At 42.6% G+C, this 21343-nt stretch overlaps 1 protein-coding gene across 2 annotated transcripts in view; it reads right to left on the bottom strand.

The window, feature by feature from the left end:
- Window positions 1-615: 615 nt before the first annotated feature.
- LOC138968593 (uncharacterized) overlaps window positions 616-21343 on the bottom strand; it is a 27676-nt gene continuing 6948 nt past the window's right edge. For both annotated transcript variants that reach the window (XM_070341185.1, XM_070341186.1), the window contains exons 2-8: window positions 19106-19354; window positions 18174-18254; window positions 13026-17576; window positions 8593-8858; window positions 8130-8224; window positions 4309-4452; window positions 616-1135 (exon numbers count right to left, since the gene is read on the bottom strand). In XM_070341185.1, the coding sequence (XP_070197286.1) occupies window positions 904-1135; window positions 4309-4452; window positions 8130-8224; window positions 8593-8858; window positions 13026-17576; window positions 18174-18254; window positions 19106-19354 (5618 nt within the window). In that variant the 3' untranslated portion in view covers window positions 616-903. The remainder of the gene's footprint in view (window positions 1136-4308; window positions 4453-8129; window positions 8225-8592; window positions 8859-13025; window positions 17577-18173; window positions 18255-19105; window positions 19355-21343) is intronic.

Below are 21343 nucleotides of genomic sequence, written 5' to 3'. Positions count from 1 at the left end.
TTGAACAATGCAATTCACTTGGAAAAAATAAGTCAGCCTTTCGCACGCATCTTTATCAGCAGATTTTGCACAAGAGCTTTTATGGTGTCAAGAAATCGTGTTTGTCCATGCAACCTTTCTGTCCATTTTACGATCTTATTGTGACAGAATGATTTTGTACCTGTTAATGTTGGACGTAAATATGTGGGTCTCGTTCCCTCTGGTTCTTTTATTCACTGTCTGAAACAGTCAGTCTGGATTGTGTATGTACAATGGTGGTAGACGGCGTGAGAGTGAGAGAAAGAGAGAGAAAGAGAGAGAGAGAGAGAGAGAGAGAGAGAGAGAGAGAGGGAGAGAGAGGGATGGAGGGAGGGAGAGAGAGAGAGAGAGAGAGAGGGAGAGAGAGAGGGAGAGAGAGAGAGAGAGAAGAGAGAGAGAGAGAGGGATGGAGGGAGAGAGAGAGAGGGAGAGAGAGAGAGAGAAAGAGAGAGAGAGAGGGATAGATGGAGGGAGAGAGAGAGAGGGAGAGAGAGAGAGGGAGAGGGAGAGGGAGAGAGAGAGAGAGGGAGAGAGAGAGAGGGAGAGAGAGAGGGAGAGAGAGAGGGGAGAGAGAGAGAGAGGAGGGGGAGAGAGAGAGAGAGAGAGAGAAAGGGAGAGAGGGTGGGGGAGGGTGGGTGAGAGTAGACACAGAGAGAGAGAGGCAGAGAAAGAGTATGCGTAGTAGTGTCGTTTATATTTCTCCCTCTTTCTTAAATTAATCAAGGTTATGGACATTCCACAGTCAATGCAAAAAAGGTGACCCTCTATGGATATGTAGCCTCTTCCACACTTTCTTTTCATATTAGTCAGAGAGAAAGAAAAAGAAGACCCCCCCCCAAAAAAAAAATAAAAAATAAAAAAAATAAAAAGCGTGTGTCTGTGAAGTCACTCAAATGACAAGATAGGTTTATCCTCCTTCAAAGCGAGCGCACGAAGACAGTCGACGATCACTAGCATGTCTTGGCGTTCCTCTTTATCAGACAACTTGATCACGTGGTTGCGCACAGAGCGGAAGTCGTCTAGACCGAGTCTGGTGATCGTGGCCACATCCGGCGGTTGGTTGAACAGTCCGTGTTTGTTAATCAGATCCTGGCAGAGTTTCCCGTGCTTGTGAACACTGGTTTAGGAGAAAAAAGGTGAAAGAAAAATGGCGAGGATATGCTATCTTTTTGACTTGTCTTGAAAAAAGAAAGAAGCCATTTTTCCTTATAATATTAATGGTGTTTAAATATAAATGATTAAAAGAAAAATTGCGAGAATATACATCTTTTTGACTTGTCTTGAAAAGAAAGAAGCAATTTGTCCTGACAAAATTAATTGTAGTTAAATGATTAAAAGAGAAAAGGCGAAGATGCTTTCATTTTAACTGGTCTTACAATGTAATGATTCGAAGAAAAATGGCGATAATGCTGGTATCTTCTTGGTTTGTCTTGAAAACACAAAAAAGCATTTTTTCATTGAAATTGTGTTTAAATATAAACGATCCGCCCTACATGCATGCATACGCTTGTGTGCTGACACAGATTGTTGGTGTATTTACACTGACATGTTAATAATCATCAGGAAGGATTAAAGTTATGTCCTGAGCAGTCACGTGACTTGTGACTGCGTGTCACTTCTTCTGTGCATGGGTGTGAGAAGGAATATAATTATGGATGGTTGGTGATGTCTTGAGCGTGCTGTGTACGTGCAGGAGGAGAAGGCATTTGTCATTAGCATTATTTTGCTTTAAATTTTCACTTGTGTTGAAATCTTTTCTAAATGATGTATGTTTGATACAATTTCATTTAGCTGCTCTTCTTTTTTGTCGATTCTGACGATGGGAACATACTTTTGTGAATTTCAATTTCAGAGTGTCTGTGTTTTTCGTCCCACTGTAAAACCTCACGTACAATGAAGCTATTTGTTGTTGCATACGGTACGGGGAATGAATGGCCTTCCAGAGGGTATAGAACGCAGGGACGCGCGGTTTGTGGAGCCCTGCTTGCATGATAAATTCTAATCCAAAAACAAATAGACTATAGACTGCCAACGCTCCAAAATTCTGAATAAAAAAACAAGAAAGGTATGTTGTTGGAACGTTTAATGATTGACAAAACAAAACTTAAGTTCACAGACATATTGACCCAACGGTCTGCACAGACATATTGACCCAACGGTCTGCACAGACATATTGACCCAGCGGTCTGCACAGACATATTGACCCAGCGGTCTGCACAGACATATTGACCCAACGGTCTGCACAGACATATTGACCCAGCGGTCTGCACAGACATATTGACCCAGCGGTCTGCACAGACATATTGACCCAGCGGTCTGCACAGACATATTGACCCAGCGGTCTGCACAGACATATTGACCCAACGGTCTGCACAGACATATTGACCCAGCGGTCTGCACAGACATATTGACCCAACGGTCTGCACAGACATATTGAGCCAGCGGTCTGCACAGACATATTGACCCAGCGGTCTGCACAGACATATTGACCCAGCGGTCTGCACAGACATATTGACCCAACGGTCTGCACAGACATATTGACCCAGCGGTCTGCACAGACATATTGACCCAGCGGTCTGCACAGACATATTGACCCAGCGGTCTGCACAGACAAACACTAATTAGACAAAACTTATCTGACAAAATTTCTAAATATTTTTAACATGTTCATTTTTCAATGAGAATGGACGTTTTGCTACCTATGAAGAAGTGTGTGAAAGAACTGGCTACACTGCAAATAGATTGCTTGAGTACAATGTTGTTCGTACAGCTGTACATCTCCTTTTAGGAAATGTAGCTATAGACGATGTAAATTGTTCAGTCTGTGACATTCCGACCTTTTGTGGAAAAAAAGTGAGATCAGTAAAAGAAATTCGAAAGATTCTCGTAGGAAAAAAATACAGCCCACCCTGTTCAGAAGGATTTTGGAGAAGAAAGTTAGGATTTGAAATTGACGAAAAGAATTGGAACTTATCAGCCACTGTCACTAGTGAAGTTCGATTACGTGTACTGCATTGGAAAATATTGCAAAACATTTATCCAACTAATATTTTATTGTGTAAAATGAAAGTGAAGGCTGATAAAAACTGTACATATTGTGAGGATAAACTTGATGTATTGGAGCATTTTTTCTTTGAATGCCCAACCGTGCTCAGGTTTTGGAAATATATTGAAATGTACATATTAGTAAACATTGGCGAAAGAATTAGGTTGAATGTTACAGATGTGCTTTTTGGTATTAAAAGTAACAGCAAAAATATGAAGAAGATTAATCATATTATTTTAATCGCAAAGATGTGCGTAAGCATTTTTAAAAAAACCGATTCACGATCAACACTGGAAATTATTTTTGGAAATCATGTTGTTTTGAGATTTCGTTAGTCTGACGTTTTATTAATTAGAAACAAATTGTTGATTGTCTCTGATTTAAGATAAAGCATGTAAATGAGAAATTATGTGCACAAACAGAAAACATACAGTTACCATGTTTGTTATCACGTGTTTATTGATTGATTAAAATTTTGTAAAAAAAAACCACCAAAAAAAACAAAAAAAAACATGTTCATTTTTTTTAAATGTTCTACATTTTCACAGACACATTTTGTCTAATTAGTGTCTGTCTGTGTACTTATTAGGCCGCTGGGTCGATATATCTGTGATTGTAACGTTTTGTTTTGTCAATAATTAAGCGTTCCAACAACATGCCTTTCTTGGTTTTTTGATTCTGATAATGAATCCTACTTATAAGTATTAACAACTATCCCTGAGGAAGGTAATGACGCCCTGGAAGCGACGTAGCACGACCGCCTCACATGCACAGTTGTTAACCCGTGATTTGTACACATGTAAATACTTGTTACAAATTACGTCGAACCTAAACCGCGATTTGTGAAAATGTAAAAAGTATCGCATTTCACAAAGTAATACATGCCTTTTATTATTATTAATATTTGTTGTTTAGAGTCTCTATGATGGGTGAAGGGGGTGGTTTGGGCCGGATAGGTACAATATTACGATTTTTAACATAACAAAGAAAGCAAACAAAATTCTAATAAATCCCTTGACTTTGGGGTAGCGCGACTCTGTTGCTGCTAGCTTTCCACTGGGAGGAAGCGACCCGAATTTCCAAGCGATGGGACAATAAAGTAATGACCAAAAAAAAAATGGGGGAAAATCTAATAGATCCCTTGACTTTGGGGTAGCGCGACTCTGTTGCTACTAGCTTTCCACTGGGAGGAAGCGACCCGGGTGGAGGGGGGTTCAGCACATGAAGGAACAAACAACACTTACAAGTATTGACAATTGTCCCTCAGGAAGGTGATGACGTCCTGGAAGCGACGTAGCAGGACTGCTTCACGTGCACAGTTGCGTTTCAATGTCCTGGGTTCGCGGGTCTCTGCGCGTATTTTCTCAGGAATGTTGAGCACTGTAAACCTGTCATGAAGCATTTGATGGCCATACAGAGCAAGCAAAACATGGAAAGATACAAGAAAACCTACCCCTCTCGAGGTTAACAATCTACCATGAAGTATCGAATGGTCATACAGACCAAGCAAAACAAGAAATGATACAAGAAAACCTACCCCTCTCGAGGTCCACACTCTACCACGAAGCGTCTAATGGTAAAACAGAGCAAGCACAACATGAACAGATACAAGAAACCCGACCCCTCTCGAGGTCAATAATCTACCAAGAAGCGTCTAATGGTCATACAAAACAAGCACAACATGAACAGATACAAGAAACCCGACCCCTCTCGAGGTCAATAATCTACCAAGGAGCGTCTAATGGTAAAAAAATAGCAAGCAAAACATGAACAGATAAAAAGCTATATATCTGTAGTTCTTTTTACATTTAGTCAAGTTTTGACTAAATGTTTTAACGTAGAGGGGGAATCGAGACGAGGGTCGTGGTGTATGTGTGTGTGTGTGTGTGTGTGTGTGTGTGTGTGTGTGTGTGTGTGTCTGTCTGTCTGTCTGTGTGTGTGTGTCTGTGTCTGTGTGTCTGTGCGTGTGTGTGTGTGTGTGTAGAGCGATTCAGACTAAACTACTGGCCGATCTTTATGACATTTGACATGAGAGTTCCTGGGAATGATATCCCCGGACGTTGTTTTCTTTTTTTCAATAAATGTCTTTGATGACGTCATATCCGGCTTTTTGTAAAAGTTAAGGCGGCACTGTCACACCCTCATTTTTCAATCAAATTGATTGAAATTTTGGCCATGCAATCTTCGACGAAGGCCGGACTTCGGTATTGCATTTCAGCTTGGTGGCTTAAAAATTAATTAATGACTTTGGTCATTACAAATCTGAACATTTTAAAAAATATATTTTTTTATAAAACGATCCAAATTTACGTTCATCTTATTCTTCATCATTTCTTGATTCCAAAAAGATATAAATATGTTATATTTGAATTAAAAACCAGCTCTGAAAATTAAAAATATAAAAATTATGATCAAAATAAAATTTTTGAAATCAATTTAAAAACACTTTCATCTTATTTCTTGTCGGTTCCTGATTCCAAAAACATATAGATATGATATGTTTGGATTAAAAACACGCTCAGAAAGTTAAAACGAAGAGAGGTACAGTAAAGCGTGCTATGAAGCACAGCGCAACCGCTACCGCGCCAAACAGGCTCGTCACTTTCACTGCCTTTTGCACTAGCGGCGGACTACGTTCAGTTTCATTCTGTGAGTTCCACAGCTTGACTAAATGTAGTAATTTCGCCTTACGCGACTTGTTTTTTATATTTAGTCAAGTTTTGACTAAATATTTTAACATCGAGGGGGAATCGAAACGAGGGTCGTGGTGTATGTGCGTGTGTGTGTGCGTGTGTGTGTCTGTGTGTGTGTGTGTGTGTGTGTGTAGAGCGATTCAGACTAAACTACTGGACCGATCTTTATGAAATTTGACATGAGAGTTCCTGGGTATGAAATCCCCGAATGTTTTTTTCATTTTTTTGATAAATGTCTTTGATGACGTCATATCCGGCTTTTCGTGAAAGTTGAGGCGGCACTGTCACGCCCTCATTTTTCAACCAAATTGGTTGAAATTTTGGTCAAGTACTCTTCGACGAAGCCCGGGGTTCGGTATTGCATTTCAGCTTGGTGGCTTAAAAATTAATTAATGACTTTGGTCATTAAAAATCGGAAAATTGTAAAAAAAAATAACAAGAAGAGCAAACGCTCGATCGAGTCACTTTCGCAGTTCTGAATATTATATGAGGCATCAGATGGACAGGAAGAAATTGCTATTCACAACACAATGAGTCACGTTCACATAAAATTTGAGCCCGGTCACTTTTATAGTTTCCGAGAAAAGCCCAACGTTAAGTTGTGTGTTGCCGAACAGAAAAGGCTAGTTATCTCCCTTGTTTTTCTGATAACGTTCGTAAAAGGCTACAGATGTAAATACTTTGATGTAAAGAATAATCCTACAAAGTTTCAATCACATCCGATGAACTTTGTCAAAGATATAAAATGTCTAATTTTTTCTTTGACGCTGACCTGTGACCTTGAAAAAGGTCAAAGGTCAACGAAACCATCGTTAAAGTGTAGAGGTCATTGGAGGTCACGACTAAACAAAATATGAGCCCGATCGCTTTGATAGTTTCCGAGATACTTTGTCAAAGATATAAAATGTCTAATTTTTCCTTTGACGCTGACCTGTGACCTTGAAAAAGGTCAAAGGTCAACGAAACCATCGTTAAAGTGTAGAGGTCATTGGAGGTCACGACTAAACAAAATATGAGCCCGATCGCTTTGATAGTTTCCGAGAAAAGTCCAACGTTAAGGTGGTGTCTACGGACGGCCGGCCGGCCGGCCGGACGGCCGGCCGGCCGGACAGACTAACACTGACCGATTACATAGAGTCACTTTTTCTCAAGTGACTCAAAAATTTATAAAACGATCCAAATTTACGTTTACCGTATTCTCCATCATTTGCTGATTCCAAAAACATATAAATATGTTATATTCGGATTAAAAACAAGCTCTAAAAATTAAATATATAAAAATTATTATCAAAAATTTTTTTTCGAAATCAATTTAAAAACACTTTCATCTTATTCCTTGTCGGTTCCTGATTCCAAAAATATATAGATATGATATGTTTGGATTAAAAACACGCTCAGAAAGTTAAAACGAAGAGAGGTACAGAAAAGCGTGCTATCCTTCTCAGCGCAACGAATACCCCGCTCTTCTTGTCAATTCCACGTGCACTGCCTTTGCCACGGGCGGTGGAGTGACGATGCTACGAGTATACGGTCTTGCTGCGTTGCGTTGCGTTCAGTTTCATTCTGTGAGTTCGACAGCTACTTGACTAAATATTGTATTTTCGCCTTACGCGACTTGTTTTTATGTTCAATTGTCTCGTTCCTTCACTTTGTTCTACTTTGTTTATGTACCTGAAGAAGACCATAGGATTGAAACGGTTACGTTGTTGTTATTCGTTCCGTATTCTTCGTTCACACGTGAGTACAGTATTGTTTGGTCTTTTTATTTATCGCTATCAAGCGTATACGTATTATAGTCACCATTGTTCTTCTACATGAACAGATCACATAAAAATGCCCCTCTCAAGGCCAACACTCTACCATGAAGCGTCTAATGGTATAACAGAGCGAACAAAAGTTGGAAAGTTAAAAGGAAAACTGTTCTTTTTGAGGCCAACAATGTCCCTCTTTAAAGAACAACAAGCAACTTCTACAGACGAGTAAAATACTATGCTTAGTCAAAAGGAAAAGGAACGATTTATTTAGAAAACATATTTTCTCCTTTGGGGTGTGTGCGTGTTTCCAATACGCTTCAAGAGACGTTGTGTGTGTGTGTGTTTGTGTTTGTGTGTGTGTGTGTGTGTGTGTGTGTGTGTGTGTGTGTGTGTGTGTGTGTGTGTGTGTGTGTGTTTGTGTGCGTGCGTGCGTGCATGCGTAAAAACCCCCTTCCAAGACCTCCTGTTTTTAGCTTTTCAAACATTTTCAATGTGTGCATGGTGTCTATAAAATTACCTCCATTTTAAGACTTACTCCTTTTTTAGACCTGACTTCTGAAAAGAAAAGTTACACTGTATCCTTGAAAAATACGGATGTAAATATCAAAGAAAGCTTACCCGTAAAATCGATGACGTGTGTCGTTGTTGTCGAATCGATTGTCTCCTGTGTTATCGGTCTTGTTTGAAGTTGATGATTTTTTTTCATGGAATACCTTTAACAGACAAAAAGAAGTTCCGGCCATATTCACACCTAAATCGGAATTATTAAACGCTTAATTGTTATACTATCAGCACGTATCGTTTATCTTACAGAATTTACAAATACTATACATCCACTTCCCAGAGAGCTTTTTCACTGATGCATTCATGATTGTGAACTAGAATTGAACCACAGCTTCTTAACAAACAAACAAACAAACAAACAAAAACCAACCAAACAACCAAACCAAAAAATACCGGAGAGAAGAAATGAAGGTTAAAATCAACTAAACAGCAAACAACAAAATACACCTTTGAAACAAAAAGTTGTGAAATGTTTTCACTAGAAGCTAATGTGCTTCCCCCAAAGCGCTCAACGCACCTGGCGTATAATTCGTCGTTCAAGCTGAAATGCCACTTCTCCCAGTAGAGCAGCAGGGGCGTCGTAATACGCCTTTCTAGCCGCCTCTGCTTTTCCGGTCAGTTCTTCAAGCTTTTTATGCGTAGATTCTGATAGTTCATGTACATCCAAATCTTCCCTCTTCATCGGGACTTCATGGCTCAACATCGATATCCATCCTGGAACAGGTGTATATCGATGGGAGTTGCCATTTTGGTTCTTCTTGGAATGGTGGTGTGATCTCGTTGCTGGCAAAACATATAATAAAGATAAATGAATAAAGGTTACTCCTTTGAAATTGCAGTCTCTAAACAATCCACGGATTCTTCATGAACAACTAAATACCTGTTTGAAATTGACCAAAATTGAGTGGACACAAGATCAACAACCTCGCAAATGTACACTATAGATGAACAGCACATACTCGTTAGGATAAGGTTCAACTGAGCTTGACAGTATGGTTTCGACTTGATTTCAGGAGGACCTGGAGAAGACAATATCATTAGTCTCACTGTCTCGGCTGACAATATTACCCAAATTTGACGGATTGTGTGATGATATTTTCTGCTATTGGTCTGTTGAGACAGTGATATCTAAGTCTCGACCTCACTGTCTCAACAGACGAATAGCAGAAAATGTCATCACACAGCCCGTCAATGTTAGATATATTGCTATTTCTCGGGACATTTTGTATTCACTGTAAAGAAATTACAAAAGTATATGTCTCAGTTTTGGCTGTTCCATATCCCTCCCTCTGATTATTATTTCTTTTTGTTCACTCTTTTCTTGTACTTTCAAATGTCTTTTCTTTCAAAGAGTAATTAGTCACTTGCTCAACTAAATCCTGGGATAATTACATTATTATATTTTTCTGTTTTTAAATTTAGGTATCTTTGTTTTTGAAGTGGGGAAGCAATAAAGAGGTCGTCGATATCAAAACTGATATCGACGGAAATGTCGTCGATATTACTTTTGCAATGATCGAGCTCATGCAGTTTTGCCCAATCGACCAATGGAAGTCTACGTAACATATATGTAATAGCAATATAGACGTGTGGTCGACGTGTGAAGCCTTGATTTCAGTCAGTCCCTCGAAACAAGCAAACTAACTTCATGGAAATAAGCAAATTCGATTGAACATGAAATGATGATTAACGCAATTTCAGAAAGCCCAGTCCGTCCTTTTTAAACGATTCGACTCGCCGTCTCAGATCGGGCCAGGCATTCAAATCAAAAGTAAACCGCGCAGATGTGCACAGAGCGATTTGTTTAATGAATTAATTTATCAAAAGTCTCTTTCGTCAATTTCCTTATTTTTGTCCATCAAAACATCCCAAGTCTGCACAGGAAAAAGTCAGAATGTTGATTCGTGGTACGTGTCCAAGCGGAGGGATGCATAACCTTACTTCATGTACAATCCCGGACCGGTGTAACACGAGAAAATTACTCCCACGAGATTTTTACTCCGGAGTAAACATTTCGTACGAAAAAGTTACTCCCTTTACGAAAAAAGCACTCCCCCATTGCACGAGAAAATTACTCCCCAAGACAGGTGAGTTCCGAGTAAACATTTCGTACAAAAATGTTACTCCCCTGACGAATAAATAACGAATAAATTACTTCACCCCAACACAAGCAATTTAACTTCCCATGCCAGGTGTACGAAATTGTTACTCCCTTGTCCCCTGTTAGTCTTGGTGGTGGAAGGGGTGGAAGGAGGGTAGCGCGACATTCGTGTGCGCGAGATCACTTACTGGCATTATCCCTTCGCCCGCATTCCATTTTTGCGTACGAGATTTTTACTGGAAGTAAAAAAAATGGGGAGTAAAAATTTCGTGGAGGGAGTCATTTTTTCGTGCCTTGGGGAGTTCTTTTCTCGTACGAAAAGTGTACTCGGAGTAAGAATTTCGTACGAAATATTTACTCCGGAGTAAATTTTTCGTGGAGTAAAAATTTCGTGTTACACCGGCACGGTTGGCCTAGTGGTAAGGCGTCCGCCCCGTGATCGGGAGGTCGTGGGTTCGAACCCCGGCCGGGTCATACCTAAGACTTTAAAATTGGCAATCTAGTGGCTGCTCCGCCTGGCGTCTGGCATTATGGGCTTAGTGCTAGGACTGGTTGGTCCGGTGTCAGAATAATGTGACTGGGTGAGACATGAAGCCTGTGCTGCGACTTCTGTCTTATGTGTGGCTCACGTTATATGTCAAAGCAGCACCGCCCTGATATGGCTCTTCGTGGTCGGCTGGGCGTTAAGCAAACAAACAAACAAACAAACAAACAAACAAACAAACAAACAAACAAAAATACAATCCCGGGCTGATCTGAGTTAGTAAGCAGAACTGTTTTCACAGGGTACCTACACAATTTATGCAATGGCATGGATTACCCAATATTGACGGACTTCTGCTATGGTCTGTTGAGACAGTGATATCAAAATCGAGACCGGCGGTCGAGATTGTGATATCACTGTCGAAACAGACCAATAACCGAAGATATCGTCACACAGTCAGTCAATGTTAGATATATTGCTAATTCTCTGGACATTATGTATTTACTGTAAAGAAATTACAAAAGTATTTGTCTCAGTTTTGGCTGTTCCATATCCCTCCCTCTGATTATTATTTCTTTTTGTTCACTCTTTTCTTGTACTTTTCAGTATTTCAAAATGTCTTTTCTTTCAAAAAGTCTTTAGTCACTTGCTCAACTAAATTCTGGGATAATTACATTTTCATATATATGTGTTTGTTTTTAAATGTAGGTGTTTCTGTTTTTGAAGTGGGGAAGCAATAAAGAGGTCGTCGATATCAAAACTGATATCGACGGAAATGTCGTCGATATCACTTTTGCACTGAGCTCAGTTTTGCCTAATTATTGACCAATGGAAATCCACGTAACATATGAAATAGCAATATTACATTTTACAACATGCACACTCTTGCGCACGCTTTCTGCAAGCAGTTCTGAACACAGTGTAATATAGAACATAGTTCTACTAGCCATTATAGCACATATCATGTGATATAGAACATAGTTCTACTAGCCATTATAGCACATATCATGTGATATAGAACATAGTTCTACTAGCCATTATAGCACATATCGTGTGAAATAGAACATAGTTCTACTAACCATTATAGCTCATTTCGTGTGATATTGAACATAGTTCTACTAGCCATTATAGCACATCTCGTAGACACTATAGAAATCTTTTGAACACTCGTGGTAGCCATCATATGTGCTACTTTAGTTAGCATAACTATGACACGCTGTGTTCAAAACTGGTTAGAGAAAGTGGGCTCACAAGTGGAATACTTCAATTTATTCCCCCCCCCCCCCCTGCTTCTTTACCTCTGTAAACTTGTAGGGGTAGTTATTTTTCGATAATGACCCAGCAACCAAACAAATAACGACCCAGCAACAGCCTGAATCCTCGATAGTGCAATGGGTTGAGAAGTTGTTCTGTTTCGGTACTACTTTTTGCGACTGAAAAGTTCCGAACGCTCTAATGTACGAAGTATACATCTCTGGAGCAAACAATACAAACATACCGCATTTAAATTAACAACTACAGGCCTGAACACATGAATCTCCATATAAAATCCATGAGTTCGGTTGTTTTCTGAATCAAGATCTGCCGTGCTCAAACGTTCATCACAAGCAATTTCCCGCAAGGCAAGTAACTCATACTTTGTCTAGCGACAAGAGTAGTTCCCCTTCTTTTCACTCAGTTTCCGACAACAGACTGCAATCCGACGGTCAGTTTTCAATAATATTTCATTTAATAAACGGATCACACGCAACCAAATGCACACATCTCATCAATTTAAACAACATAAAGCGGTTTCATACACTATTTTCCCCAGAAAACTGAACTTCATACAGTTTTTAACGTTGGAACACGGGTGCAAAAGTTCGTCTGCTAGTCCCATTTGACGAAAGAACATTATCCTAAGCGATACCAAAACATATACAGAACACACAATATCTGCATTTGCTGCCACAGCAGAATAACAGCATATCTGTGTACTTGATTTTAGTCCAAAATAGGAAAACTGACAAGAAGTGTTAACAGAATGGAATGATTTGCACGGAACTATACAACCGCGCATTAATCGATCGCCTGCGCAGGTTGACTGGTTGAGTGAATAGGATTCGATCAAACTTTCGCAAAAAACCTCCTCTTTTCTTTGAATAACTGAAGAAAGGAGGAATAAAGAGGTTACACACCTCGTCTCAGTGATTATAAAAAATAAGGGTCTCAGTTCGCGGTCATGAAAAAGCTCGCTAAAGCTCGCATTTTTCATGATCCGCTAACTTCGACCATTATTTTTAATAATCACTGAGACTCGGCATGTAACCTCTACGTAGAGTGCCTGTTTATAATTATGAGCTTCTCACGATAACATCACTCTTACCTGGACACACTAGCGGTGTACCCAAGTTGTCATAGGCGCCTTTGCAGGCTCGTTCCAGGGCAGCCTCTTGGACGCTGCTCCGGTGCTGTCTGCATTCCCTGCTTTTGCCAGTCTCCTTGTGAAGCCTGTCCGTCCTCAGTCGCAGTTCGTCCACGGGGTTCAGCAGCCTTTTACACGTGTTCTCGTCGTCAATGGCAGAGCTTGAAGCGTTTCTTTGGGGGCTGTGGTGACTGTTGTATTCCGTAAAGCCTGCAGCATTTGTTTGAGGGATGTGGTGACTGTTGTATTCCGTAAAGCCTGCAGCATTTCTTTTGGGGCTGTGGTGACTGGTGTATTTTGTAAAGCCTGCAGCATTTTTTGGGGGGCTGTGGTGACTGTTGTATTCCGTAAAGCCCGCAGCATTTGTTTGGGGGCTGTGGTGACTGTTGTATTCCATAGAGCCTGCAGCGTTTCTTTCGGGGCTGTGGTGACTGTTGTATTTCGTAAAACCTGCAGCATTTGTTTGGGGGCTGTGGTGACTGTTGTATTCCATAGAGCCTGCAGCATTTCTGTTGGGGCTGTGGTGACTGTTGTATTCCGTAAAGCCTGCAGCATTTCTTTTGAGGCTGAGGTGACTGTTGTATTCCACAAAGCCTGCAGCATTTCTTTCGGGGCTGTGGTGACTGTTGTATTCCATAAAGGCTGCAGCATTTCTTTTGGGGCTGTGGTGACTGTTGTATTCCACAAAGCCTGCAGCATTTCTTTCGCGACTGTGGTGACTGTTGTATTCCGTAAAGCCTGCAGCATTTGTTTGGGGGCTGTGGTGACTGTTGTATTCCATAGAGCCTGTAGCATTTCTTTTGGGGCTGTTGTGACTGTTGTATTCCATAAAGGCTGCAGCATTTCTTTTGGGGCTGTGGTGACTGTTGTATTCCACAAAGCCTGCAGCATTTCTTTCGCGACTGTGGTGACTGTTGTATTCCGTAAAGCCTGCAGCATTTGTTTGGGGGCTGTGGTGACTGTTGTATTCCATAGAGCCTGTAGCATTTCTTTTAGGGCTGTTGTGACTGTTGTATTCATCAAAGCCTGTAGCATTTCTTTTGGGGCTGTGGTGACTGTTGTATTCCACAAAGCCTGCAGCATTTGTTTGGGGGCTGTGGTGACTGTTGTATTCCATAGAGCCTGCAGCATTTCTTTCGGGGTAGTGGTGACTGTTGTATTCCATAGAGCCGCCAGCATGTGTTTTGGGGCTGTGGTGACTGTTGTATTCTATAGAGCCTGCAGCATTTCTTTTGGGGCTGTGGTGACTGTTGTATTCCACAAAGCCTGCAGCATTTCTTTCGGGGCTGTGGTGACTGTTGTATTCCGTAAAGCCTGCAGCATTTCTTTTGGGGCTGTGGTGTCTGTTGTATTCCACAAAGCCTGCAGCATTTCTTTCGGAGCTGTGGTGACTGTTGTATTCCATAGAGCCGCCAGCCTGTGTTTCGGGGCTGTGGTGACTGTTGTATTCCATAAAGACTGCAGCATTTCTGTTGGGGCTGTGGAGACTGGTGTATTCCGTAAAGCCTGCAGCATTGCTTTTGGGGCTGTGGTGATTGTTGTAGTCCGTAAAGCCTGCAGCATTTCTTTTGGGGCCGTGGTGATTGTTGTAGTCCGTAAAGCCTGAAGGCTCGTTGTTCGGAGGGCTGGTGACCCTGGAGCAGTGTGGAAAGCATGGGTCTGAGAGGGAAGAACTCCGTCCATCGGTCGGGTTTGAGAGGGAAGGTCGTTGTACATCGGTCGGGTTTAAGATGGAAGAGCGCCGTCCATCGGTCGGGTTTGAGAGGGAAGAGCGCCGTCCATCGGTCGGGTTTGAGAGGGAAGAGCGCCGTCCATCGGTCGGGTTTGAGAGGGAAGAGCGTCGTCGATCGGTCGGGTTTGAGAGGGAAGAGCGCCGTTCATCGGTCGGGTTTAAGAGGGAAGAGCGTCGTCCATCGGTCGGGTCTGAGAGGGAAGAGCGCCGTCTATCGGTCGGGTTTGAGATGGGAAAGCGTCGTCCCTCGGTCGGATTTGAGAGGGAATGTGGTCGTCCATCGGTCGGGTTTGAGAGGGAATATCGCCGTCTATCCACCGGTTCTTCTGGATAATGAATCGGTGTTGGCAACGATCGAGGCGACAAGTTCTGCCTGGGAGAAGAATCTCTTGTGTATTTTAGGTCCAGCTGGCGTTTCTCTTCTAAAAGCTCTGCGAGTATATTGTTTTCCTCGTCTTCCAATGTCATCAAACGTTCAAGAAATGGAACCTCGGCGCCCTGATCTGTGTACTCAGAGGACGCGTGTTCCTCCATGTGTCGATTAACGTTCTCATCCTGTGCCGTTTCTGCGTATGGTGGCGCTTCGTAGTAAACGTGAGGTGGAGGCGTTCTTTGGAGAAATTCCTTGGATCGCTTCGGTTGTTCACGTGGTGAAGTATTGCTTCGTTGTCTCTGCGTTGGGTACCTGTGTGTCGTAGAATCGGTGGCTGGGTCTGTGTGCTCAGAGGACGCGTATTCCTCCATGTGTCGATTAACGTTCTCGTCGTGTGCCGATTCTGCGTATGGTGGCGCTGTGTAGTCGACGTGAGGTGGAGGCGTACTTTGGAGCAACTCCTTGGATCGCATCGGTTGTTCACGTGGTGAAGTATGTCTTCGTTGTCTCTGCGTTGGGTACCTGTGTGTCTTGGAATCATCTAGATAAGCATCAGCCGATGGTGCAATTTTTGTCGTCGAAACTGTCCTAAATGGTTTCTCCCTTTCTTTTCGGGGTGACAAGTCACGCAACGATGAAGTGGAAGTGGATGCTCGCACGCTGATCGGAAGGGAGCTGAACGTTGTCGGCTGCTTCCTATTCTTTGCCCGGTTGGACGAGTCAGGAGACCTGTCCAAGTCACTGTTGCGTGGATTGATGATGATGGTGTTGGAGGGTTCAAACGGACGTAGTTTGTCCAGGTTGTCAGGGGAAAACGTGCTTCGTTTCTTGCAATGAATATCGTAGTTGGACAGAAGCTCGTCTTCTCGAAGCCTTTCTCGAAGTTTTAGCAGCTCGTTGCGACTTTGATTCAAATCGAGATGACCTGTACATGAAGACGAAAAGTCTTCGCTGCGAGATCTGTTGAGTCTGTGTGACACTGGCGATGTTCTCCCAAAGCTGGGAGGCAGAGACCTTTCACAGGACCGATGCACCGGAGACCTCTCATGAAACCTTCGTGGAGGAGACCTCTCATTGAATCTTCGTTCAGGAGTACTCTCAAGGAACCTTTGTTCAGGAGACCTCTCATTGAACCTTCGTGCAGGAGACCTCTCATGAAACCTTCGTGCAGAAGACCTCTCTCTGCTTTGAGAACGATCTTTCTTGTGGCTGCTGTGCCGAGGTAGGCAAAGATCGTCTTCTTCGTTAGACTCCTCTCCGGACCAGAGGTGCTCGCGTTTTTCTACTGGAGCTTTGTAGTACATGGGTCTAGGTTTCTCGAACTGGTGACCTGCGGGACTCCTGCTACTCCTCCCCCTCCTCTCCCGTTCTGGCGATACGATCGGCATTCCACTGAACGTCACGCTTTTCTTCTCTGGGCTTCTGGCCCTCCGAATGATGAAAGGGGCAGAACTTGGAATTGTACTGCCGGACCTTTTGAGCGAAGCTAGGCTGACTGCTGAGGAACTTGGTTTCCACCTCGGGCCTTGACTCCCAAACGACAGCCTTCTTCCACTACTTCTTTCCGCCATCCTCTTCGAATCAGCTGGTGAGAGCCCTCTTTCAGCCGAGCCAAAGCGAGTAAAGGGAAACGTTGTTCCTTTCCTGGATGAGAACTTGGCTCCGAACTTGCCGGTGGGTTCCAGGGAAGACTGGAGGTCTAGAGACTCACACATGTCCCCTGTGTCCACGAAGCGGGCCTGCTTGGACACAGAAGCGGGAGACCTGGAGTACGATATCCGCGGACCTTTCACTCCGACTCCGGTCACGTCTAAGTCTTTGGAATTCCCTGGGACAAGCCGGTGTTTTCTGTACACCACCCCGCCTTCTTCGTCTTCCTCGGGCAGAAACCCTACCCCGCCGCCTCGGTCTGCATGGTCGAGCGGATCGATGTGGATGGACGAGTTGTTGGAGGTTGCCCAGTTGTAGGGGTAATGCGACACCATGTAGGGAACCTCCTGGTACGAGTTGTCCGTCGACCGACCTTGAGGTCGACCGCTTTCAACTTTAGCCTGCGCGCGTCTGTTGCCAGACAGATGCGACGTCGGTCGAGCAGACGGCGAAGAAATATGACGGCGTCGAGGAAAATCAGAAGCAGGATAATCTGCCTTGATGCCCCCCAAGGGGTCGCCCAGACCGCCTCTGGCTAGACGAGTCTCCACCGGAGGAGTGTTTTTATGCCTGGAGCCAGGACCGCCTCTTTGGACTTTCAGGTTGTCTGCGCAGAAGGGATCGATGCGTAAAGCTGTTGGAGTAAACTCTGGGATGCTTTCCCTGTGGATGTAGAGCTCGTTGTTGTTGCTGCACGAAGGGCCGTTGTTTTTTTCCGGACGTCCGCTCCTCCTGAACGCCAGATTTTGTAGGTGTGCTGAAGGAAACACAATCGATCATTAATAATAATAATAATGATAAATCACTTTTCTATATTTCTTTACTTTTCATTTGACATGTCGAGGATATCATCATAATTGTTTTTTAATTTTTTTTTAGATTATAATAAACAATCGACTGACTTTTAGAAATAGAGCAATTACTATATAAAACTTAGTTGTTTTGGGCTCACGTTTTTGTTAGCTTGGTAGTGATGAAACACTACTCAACATATAAGATCACCAAAAATGTCCTTTCATTAACGCCATTACAGATACTCATGACTACGATTGACATAACGAACGAATATTTCACAAAACAGTAAGCAAATCGAAAAAATACACACAAAGTAGAATACAAATAGACGTGAACTATACAACAACAAATAAAATCGTTACATCTGTAGGTCTTCTTTCTGTTCTATTACCTGTTCTATTCTTCTTTTTTCTACTTTGTTTTGTGTGCCAGAAGAAGACCTAAGGCTTGAAACGTTTTTGTTATTCGTTCCGTATTCTTCGTTCACACGCGAGTAAAGTATTTGTTGGTCTTTTCATTTAAAAAAAAAAGAAGAAAAAGAGACGAAGACAAAAACTACCTGGCAGAGAATGACTCCGCTGACGTGACCTGGCATCCTCTCTCATTTTGTTCAGTGTAGCACGAAGACGGGACCCTCTGACTGCGAACATTATCACGTACATATCACATTTTTACTTCCTCCATTTCAGTCAACGACACAATGATGAGGTTTTTAATTTTACGCCAACAGGAATAGATTCTCCTTCACTCTCTCTATCTCGGTGTTTTTCTCTCTCTGTTTGTGTGCCTGTCTGTCTGTCTCTGTCTGTCTGTCTGTCTGTCTGTCTCTCTGTCTGTCTGTCTGTCTGTCTGTCTGTCTCTCTGTCTCTCTCTCTCTCTCTCTGTCTCTCTCGCCCTCCATCTCTCTCGCTCTGTCTTTCTCTCCCCCCCCTCTCTCTCTCTCTCTCTCTCTCTCTCTCTCTCTCTCTCTCTCTCTCTCTCTCTCTCTCTCTCTCAGTTGTTGTTGATTGTTTTGCTTTTTACTTTGAAAGAAGTTCCATTTTTGCTCGTAGTGCTTTCATTAAAGAGAATATACAGTGCGAGAGACGTGTTTGATGCTGATAACTTGACAGCAATTTATTCTTTGATTTTGAAATTGTCATCATCTTACTGACCTGTGACACGAATTAACCACGATCTGCGATTGATTGATTTCCAAGAGTCAACTTTGTGCACGCTCTCTTCGGTGTCCGAACACCCCATGTGCACGCATACGCACGATAAAGATCCCCAAGTTCACAGCAAAAGATAAGGGCTTGGAAATATAAACACTCACATACATGGGGGGGGGGGGGGGAGGGGGGGAAGAAAAAAAAGAGTTGCGACGTACTGTATGGCAGGCAGATCGCTTTCCTTGGTGTGAAAGCAGCCCGAATTTCCACGAGGGTAACCTCACAGGGCTACAATTATGATATCTTAATCCTTATCCTCATCCGTATCGTTATACATTACCAGCAGTTGGATAGTGCCTGGCAAAGTTCTCGTCGCTGAGAGCGAAGCAGTGGCAGATGACCTCGTCCGCAGATCTGTCTGGGCTCTGGTTCAGCAGGTCGAGGCCCAGCAAGAGGCGGGCGTTCTCCCGAATCAGGCCGCCGTTGTGCACCCTCAGATGTTGCACGTACTTCTCGGGATGGCGTCCTCCTCCTCCTTCGGCCGTACTCGACAAGGCGCCGTTGCCGGACAGTTCGAAGCAGGAGTAGGCTAGGTAAGGCAAATACAAATGTCAAAAAATGAAAATTATTGCACCCATTTTCGTACCCCGACATTGTGGGTAGCTCAGTTGGTAGAGCACTGGACTTGTGATCCTAAGGTCGCAGGTTCGAATCCAGGCCGGGATGGACACGGGTCAATTTTATGTGCAGACTCAGAGACGGTATCCATGTTGCACTCCCGTGTCACCACTGGGGCACGTAGAAGATCTTGATCATTCTGCCATAAGTGCAGGTGACTGATTACACCTAAACACGCAGACACCTGGGAAGCCAGACTCTGTTGCTGCTAGCTTTCCACTGGGAGGTAACGACCCGAATTTCCCAGCGATGGGACAAAAAGTAATGGAAATGAAAATGAAAATAAAAAAAGTAATGAAAAGCATTAAAGGCCCACTCCGCCTCGTTAAAACAGTTCGCCACGCCGTTTCAGATCTGGTTAGGCTTTTACATGAGATTAGACCATCTCTCCACTTGGTCACATAACAACAACGAACAGCCTGGGTGCTGGCTGTGCACAGTGGTAATTTTTCTAAGAATTATTTCGTGAAAGTTATTGGTGTCTTTTTCCGAAAATTAATTAATAAATAAAATCCAACTCACCCACAGCAAACACTCAGGGTGTTAATTTTGGGTATGTGACCAAGTGAAGGGATTGTCTTATCCCATGCACAAGTCTGGCCAGATCTGAGGTGGGGTGGACCTTTAAGTCAAAGTAAGAGGAATAATTCAGTTTTCTGTGGTGTTTTTTTCTGTGCCACCGGTGAATGCCTCAACATATGTACAGCAATAGAAACAGACACCACGTACGTTTGTTGATGTTATGAGGCTTATATCGCGCGTATTCCGTGGGTACAGTTCTAAGCGCAGGGATTTATTGATTTATTTTTTAATATTTTTTTTATGCAATTTATATCGCGCACATATTCAAGGCGCAGGGATTTATTTATGCCGTGTGAGATGGAATTTTTTACACAATACATCACGCATTCACATCGGCCAGCAGATCGCAGCCATTTCGGCGCATATCCTACTTTTCACGGCCTATTATTCCAAGTCACACGGGTATTTTGGTGGACATTTTTTGCCTATACAATTTTGCCAGGAAAGACCCTTTTGTCAATCGTGGGATCTTTAACGTGCACACCCCAATGTAGTGTACACATGTTAATGCCTTACTGATTGAACGGGCACGCTGCATTATTTTGTCGTGTCTTCCCAAACAGCAAAAAAGAGAATGTTTGTTTCCACTAACAAGGTAAAAAACAACATAAAATTTACTCAGTAGTACCATTTTTGTTTAAATCTTAATATTTTTCTTTTTTCTTTTAAGGATTAAAGTCTTGTTTTTACATTTAGTCAAGTTTTGACTTAAAGCCTTAACATAGAGGGGGAATCGAGACGAGGGTGGTGGTGTATGTGTGTTTGTGTGTATGTATGTGTGTGTGTGTGTGTGTGTGTGTGTGTGTGTGTGTGTGTGTGTGTGTGTGTGTGTGTGTGTGTGTGTGTGTGGAGCGATTTAGAGAAAACTAATGGACCGATCTTCATGAAATTTCACATGAGAGTACCTGGGTATAGTATCCTCAGATATTTTTTTTCTTTTCTTCGAAAAGTTTCTTTGATGACGTCATATTCGGCTTTTTGTGAAAGTTGAGGCAGCACTGTCACGCCCTCATTTTTTAATCATATTAATTGAAATTTAGGTCAAGCAATCTTCGACGAAGTCCGGACTATGGGACTGAATTTCAGCTCGGAAGCTTAACATTTTGTAAAGTAGTTTGCTTATTAAAGTTGTCATTAAAATCAAATTTTCACTTACAGATTTAAACATTGTATTCCTCGTCTTCTCCTGAATTCCAAAATATACAGATATGTTTACTTGAAAAAAGCGCTCAGCATTAAAGAAAATAGGTCGAATATAATGTTCGCATGCTTCGCGGAGACGATACGGGTCACGCTCGGGTCTTCGGGGAAGTTTAGC

This window comes from Littorina saxatilis, linkage group LG6, assembly GCF_037325665.1.
Source record: "Littorina saxatilis isolate snail1 linkage group LG6, US_GU_Lsax_2.0, whole genome shotgun sequence".
Lineage (NCBI taxonomy): Eukaryota > Metazoa > Mollusca > Gastropoda > Littorinimorpha > Littorinidae > Littorina > Littorina saxatilis.
This window is presented reverse-complemented; position numbering and strand designations above follow the sequence as displayed.